Genomic DNA, 6,881 nt, shown 5'->3' with positions numbered 1-6,881 from the left:
CAAACAAACAAACAAAGTAAAAGATACGATGTGAAATCGACTAGCAAGAAAATATTAACTAAAAAGAATTAAATAAAAAAAAACATGGAAGATTATCATAAATAAATAAAAAGTATTAAGAAGGAGTATAGGTAAAAATAAAAAACTTAGACAATAAGTAAGAAAGGAAAAATTGTTTTTATTTGTCAGAGAGGGAACTACAAAATCGAAGACCGCTGATTTCGGGATCTAGGTTTATTCCACAATGACTAACGTTATTTAAAGTGGCATTCCAATAAGCGTCTTCCATTTCTTTCTAGCAGCTTTAGTTTTGAAATATGTTTGAATATCTGTGAGGATCACATCATTAATAGAATGACTAAGTTGGTTGAAGCACTAAAAACCTGGGAAGTCTTTTTAGGTGTTAACAGAAAGTTTATGGTTGTTGAAACTCCCTCTTAAGGTCGTTTAGGTCTGCCCTCATACATACTGGTGATTACACGTTTTACATTGTATAAGGTAATTAATGTTGTATAGGTAATTTCTTTAGTAAATTTAAAGTCTTTCCGGTCGTATTTGTTGGAAAAAGAGTGGATAGATTTAATGAACGAGTTTTATTATGATACATGGATGACAACCATTCTTTGATTGTATGAACAAGGATAGCTTTAAGACTTCTTCTCTTATGGAAGGAGACAATGGAATCTTAAGGAAAAGTTTGTTTTAGGCAATCGTTCAGTTGGAGTAAATGGATTTTTTTTCTGAATAAGCGAAACATTTCTGAGTTCAAAGTGAACAAATGAAATTCTGTTTGAAGCTTTACTATTTAATGATAGTTTTTCGTTGAGTGTTGTTAGATATTACAATTTGTCTCTCACTTTCGGTGTCCTTGTGTGAGTTTTTTTTTTAAAGCAAAGTTACATTGGGCTGTCTGCTGTTTCCACCGTAGGGAATCGGACCCCGGATGTTAACGCTGTCAATTCGCAGACTTATTGCCGTCCCACCGGAGGACTTGGTGTCCTTATAATCTATTTATAACATCGTTTTTTTTTAGATAAATATGGTTTTCCGTTTGATGGAGGTGTCCAAGAAGACTTCTTTAAAAGCCTCACTATGTTTATGTTCAGTAGAGTGAAGCTTTTAAATATTTAAGATAATAATCTAGGTGTATTATACAATATTATTTCAAAAACACTACTTTGTTTTATTAATTAGTTGTTAATTAATATACTTGAACGGAATTTATTGATTAAATTTGAAAATATTACTACGTTCTTGTCTTAGGGAGAACAGCTAATAATATCACCAAATCCTATACAAGCTGAGGACCCGGATGTTGATATTAGGTCGCCCGTTGAATACTCTTTTAATTCTGGTAAGTTTTCCATTGTTTTATTGTAAGTTTTCCATGTAATCAAAAGGCGAGTAAGTTTGTCCAGCAGTTTCAATCAAAACCCATTATGTTTTATAATTTTTCCAATGATAGATCTTTAGACCTTGTTCATTTTAGATACACCACGTGTAAAGAGGAAACTTTGAAAAATCATTTAAGTTGTTGGTTAAAAAAAGCAGTATACAGGGCCGTAGGAAGCGGCAAGGCCAGTTAGGCCTAACCACATTTTCATACCATGTATAGCTACAACTTGTGTATTAAAGCTTGCTTCTTTTAATTCAATACATTATGTCGTGTATATGTATATTTTGAGTTAAACTGGCTTAGGAGTCAATCTCATAGTATCAGAACGTTTCTGGGGGTATGCCCCAGACCCCCCCCCCTCCTAGAAATCACAATGTAGCAATGGCCTAGCCACTCAAAATCAACACATTACGTTGTGTGTATGTAGTATTTATAGTTAAAATGGCTGAGGATTCAATCTCGTAGCATTAAATTTTAAAAAAATTCTAGGGTAAGCATGCCCCAGACCCCCCTAGAAATTACAATGTGGCAATGGCCTGGTCTCTCCAAAAATTGCTCCCTGTGGCAATGGTATATGTGTGTGTAATGATCGTTTTTTTGTTATAAGTAGTAGTTTCTTTACCTAATTAAATCGCTTTGTCGAAAATAGTTCTTGGTTGTTTTCGTGTTCAATTCTTTTCGATTGTTTTTAGATCTAAAACAAACGTTAAAGTGTCATTTGCAGACGATTTTATCGTGTTAGATTAAATGCAAGTAAGAAACGTCTGAGTAATGCTAAAAATGGACGTGAGCGTGAAGGAACGTACCCATACTTGGGGTGACGGGGGGGGATTCTCACCGATGGAAAGTAACATTCATCCAAAAATGGTGTATTGTAATGATTGAAAATTTAGTTATTATGATATTACGTCGGAAACAATCTCAATCGTTTTTCCTCTTTCATTAAATAGGGGAATGCATTGCTATTATATATATGTGTGTGTGTGTGTGTGTGTATATATATTAATATTTATGACAAAAGAAATGATTTTACATTTCAAATTTTTGGACTTCCCTCTCCAAACAGTAATGTACCAACAAGTACCATACAGAGCATATATGTTCCAACAAGTCCCATAAAGAGCATATATGTACCAACAAGTACCATACAGAGTATATATATGTAAAAATAAGTACCATACAGAGTATATATCTACCAACAAGTATCATACAGAGCATATATGTACCAACAAGTCCCATACAGAGCATATATGTACCAACAAGTACCATACAGAGCATATATGTATCAACAAGTACCATACAGAGCATATATGTATCAACAAGTATCATACAGAGCATATATCTACCAACAAGTACCATACAGAGCACTATTCACTGTAGAATTTGTAGTAATGTACAGTACTTAATATCTAATATTAATATATTCGTACATAAACAGATTTTAATGGGTTCGAGGAGAAAACTTTAATTAAATATTTTAAATCATTCTATAACAAATATAGAATTTTTTTATACAAATTTGAAAGTAATGATTTAAACAATATTATAATATGCACAATAAAAACATTAATTTATAAAATGTTATCGTGAGGGAAATGATTGGAATTACTTATTAGACATTCCATATGTTGTACTGGTTAGTTAATGTAGTGGTAATTATATCACCTTCTCTATATAAGACCTACTACTGCGTGGTTCTCTTTAGAACCATTGAAGATCCACATAGTAGCATGGAAGGGTGGAGGATGGGAGCTATCCTTATGATATTGGTTAGTTAATGTAGTGGTAATTATATCACCTTCTCTATATAAGACCTACTACTGCGTGGTTCTCTTTAGAACCATTGAAGATCCACATAGTAGAATGGAAGGGTGGAGGATGGGAGCTATCCTTATGATATTGGTTAGTTAATGTAGTGGTAGTTATATCACCTTCTCTATATAAGACCTACTACTGCGTGGTTCTCTTTAGAACCATTGAAGATCCACATAGTAGAATGGTAGGGTGGAGGATGGGAGCTATCCTTATGATATTGGTTAGGCTTAGTATAGTAATACCTTAACGTCTTGGTATTTATTGTCCAAACATCATATTGGGGGTTGGAATGCTACTGTTTTACTGTCTTCCCCCCTTGGTGTAATGTATTCTATTATTTCTTACTGCTTTTTTTATTTATTTAATTTTATTTTCTTCTGAGCAATCATCTTCCCACACCTGGCTGCACACAGCGAAAGGTGGTAAAGATGTGGGACGTTGTGGACTAGAGCACCCACATCTGTTCAGTTGTATTTTTTTTCTTATTCATGTGAGGCCGGCGAAGTTGAGGTTAAAAATATGGGTATTACTTCCGTCAGTACTTCTAAAAGCCGAGTGCTTACACCCGCAACTGTGGGAAGGCAGTTACCCTTAAATTTCTTGAAGTAGAAATGAAACCACCCTAACATTTCTACTAGTCAAACTCTCAACCTCCACCTTTTCCAAAAGGTATTAAATACAATTATAAAGTATTAAATAGTACCCTTTTTACAATATGGAGTTCCTCCGGTGGCTCAGTGATAAGTTTATTGATTGGTTGAAGTTAAGCACAAAGCTACACAATGGGCTCTCTGTGCTCTGCCCACCACAGGTATCGAAACCCGGTTTCTAGTGCTGTAAGTCCGCAGGCATAACGCTGTGCCACTGGGGGATATCTAGGCGGTAAGTCTGAGGGCTTGTAATACTAAAAATTGGGCTTCGATACCATTGGTGGGCACAGGACAGATAACCCATTGTGTCGATTAACAACGAACAAATAAACAGTTTGGGGCACTGAATGCAAGTGAAGAACTACTAATTAAAACGGCAACAAAAACAGTTTTCATTCCGTCCTGCAAATGTTCCAACGATGTTTTAGTTATATTTCAAACATCGAAGATAGCCATTTGGTATTCAAATTTATAAAATACTAAAACTTGTTTATCTCTCGTCAGATTCCGAAGAATATTCGTACTTTGAACTGGACCAACATTCCGGAAGAGTGAGCATTAAGAGACCCCTACCTCATAACCTACCTCTACCCTTAACCCTGGTTATTCGAGCCACACAAGTGAACAATAAAGACAAATACTCTCTGACCACGCTTACAGTGACCACCGACCGACCAATTCCTAACGTCCTCAAGTTCTTGCAGAACGGTTACGTCACAACTGTTTTAGAGAGTACTCCGCCCGGTGCTGTGATTTTGACTGTCCAGACATCAAAACCTGTAGATATGGTAATGACTTTTTTTTTCCATTACACTGCTGCGTGTTCAACGATTCTGTAAAACTAAAAGATGCTTTGTCGACGTCATTCGAGCTGTAGACAAGGCAAGCATGTGTTTATAGTATAGAATTGTATTTGTATTGAACAACACTTTTGTTTGATATTAAAAGAATAACTTTTATGAAAGTAACTTAGTCATCTGTAAGTATCTCTGACCTTATTGTGTATTTTGTACCCGTTTGTGAATCTATTAAAGCCATCTGCCGCCGTTTCTAATTTTAACCCTTTCGCTGCGCAATTAATTTTCAGGCTGATTCCCAAAAAGTGTCAGTTATCCACCAAAAAATAAAAGTATTAATTTGACCCTTTTTATTACTTTTTCAATATTAAAAGAAGCTATATTTTTTCTATATCTGACAATAATATTCCTTGAAAACCGTATTGGATAATGAAAATTAATGATTTAAACAAACAAATTGAGGAAGATTAGAAGAATAGTGTTCTCCAGTAAATGACATAAATATAAGTAAAACTAAGTCAATAAGAGGCCAAAATCGTTACAAAATATAAAACAAATTGAGGAAGATTAGAAGAATAGTGTTCTCCAGTAAATGACGTAAATATAAGTAAAACTAAGTCAATAAGAGGCCAAAATCGTTACAAAATATAAAACAAATTGAGGAAGATTAGAAGAAAAGTGTTCTCCAGTAAATGACATAAATATAAGTAAAACTAAGTCAATAAGAGGCCAAAATCGTTACAAAATATAAAACAAATTATTTAGATAACAATATCCAAGATATAAAGATGCTGTCTGTATGTAGATTATATATGTGTTCCTGCAAAGTTGGCAATTTTGTAATGAAGCATATAAACATCCAAGTTTCATGGCGTAGAACACAGATGGCAGCACGCATGCAGATTTGGCAATTATGTCAAGTACAGGGGGATATTCCCTATTGTCGCAGTAGAGGGGAAACTTTTTTGGTAGCTGAGGAGTAAATCCGAATTTCGCAGTCAGTGGGTATAAATGTATATTTGGATATATCCGAGCTACGCAGCTCAGGAAGAAGGCACCCAGTTATCAACACCCTATTACCCACCATCCATACTAAGGGATTGACTGTCTCTCTTTTATCGCACCCACAAGTAAAATGCGGAAAATATTTTGTGGTATCTGAAGGTTTTGATGCCAGCTCTGAAATCCAGAGCTCTATAATAGGGCCGCGTATCTCTTAATAGGACTTATAGCGCTTATAAGTTGTATATTTCAATTAATCACAGCTTCTAACGGTGGGAGGGGAATCAAGAATTTTCGCGTAATTTCAAGTTAAGGTCATTGTTAAACAATTTTTGTGAAGCTAGAAACCTCTATTGCGTTTTTTTTTAAAACGTATATGATTTCCATTTTTTGATCCTTAATATTCCGTAAATAAAATTGATTTTTAATGAGAAAAATTAGAAACGGTTCTCAGATGAAAGAAATTTCGTCCAACTGAGTCTATATGTTGTTATTTTTCAGAACATCCGCTTAAAACTGTTAGGTGATTCAAATGAATATTTTGCTGTGAGAGACACGTAAGTAAAATATTAATTTCTTGCTGTGGTTTGAATTATTTTAATTAAGTTGTTGACCTTTTAATCCAAGGTTAACCTAGTATGGAAATATATTAATATCTACTTTAATTTTATTCATTGCAATTCTTTGGCTTATTTGTGATTTTCAGAAGCGCCATCTATTGACGATGTATCCATATTCCAACAGTAATGTTATTTTAACTATTATTATTATCACAAGTTACAGCTTTTATGGTAAGTAAACTCAAAACGAAACTATTAAAAATGTATTTTATCATATTGAATTTCGATATAGGGGAGAAATCATCGTTGCCAAGCCTTTAGACTTCGAGACACAACAACAGTTCTATCTTGATGTAATGGTGTCTGATGGTCGCCAGGTTTGTTTCCTTTATGTCCCTCATTTGTTTTACTGTAATTTTACAGAAGATACATTTGGTAGCATGTGGATGTTAGATTAACTTTGTTCTTGGTAATAAATTTAGTCTGTCTTTCTTTAATTGTTGGAAAACTGAACATTGTAAAAGATTTATTTAAACTTTGTGACGTGGAACATGTATAAACTTGAATAAAATTTTAGAATGAACAGAGTTGTTTAAACAACTCTCTTTATTCAATTATGTACAAGCTACCCAGTGTCGGCTAACAGTACGAAGAATTAAAT

The 6,881-nt window shown here is 34.1% G+C and overlaps 1 protein-coding gene across 1 annotated transcript in view; it reads left to right on the top strand.

Annotated features, from left to right (window-relative positions):
* Window positions 1-1,263: 1,263 nt before the first annotated feature.
* Window positions 1,264-6,881, top strand: part of LOC111083871 (fat-like cadherin-related tumor suppressor homolog) — a gene marked incomplete at both ends in the record, with an annotated part of 11,169 nt that continues 5,551 nt past the window's right edge. The window contains 4 exons of the mRNA XM_022380588.1: window positions 1,264-1,354; window positions 4,366-4,649; window positions 6,162-6,217; window positions 6,513-6,597. Of these exons, the coding sequence (XP_022236296.1) occupies window positions 1,264-1,354; window positions 4,366-4,649; window positions 6,162-6,217; window positions 6,513-6,597 (516 nt within the window). The remainder of the gene's footprint in view (window positions 1,355-4,365; window positions 4,650-6,161; window positions 6,218-6,512; window positions 6,598-6,881) is intronic.

The sequence above is a fragment of the Limulus polyphemus genome, unplaced genomic scaffold (assembly GCF_000517525.1).
Source record: "Limulus polyphemus unplaced genomic scaffold, Limulus_polyphemus-2.1.2 Scaffold11765, whole genome shotgun sequence".
Classification (NCBI taxonomy): domain Eukaryota; kingdom Metazoa; phylum Arthropoda; class Merostomata; order Xiphosura; family Limulidae; genus Limulus; species Limulus polyphemus.
The sequence above is the reverse complement of the archived record's forward strand: the minus strand, read 5'-3'. Positions and strand labels throughout refer to the sequence as shown.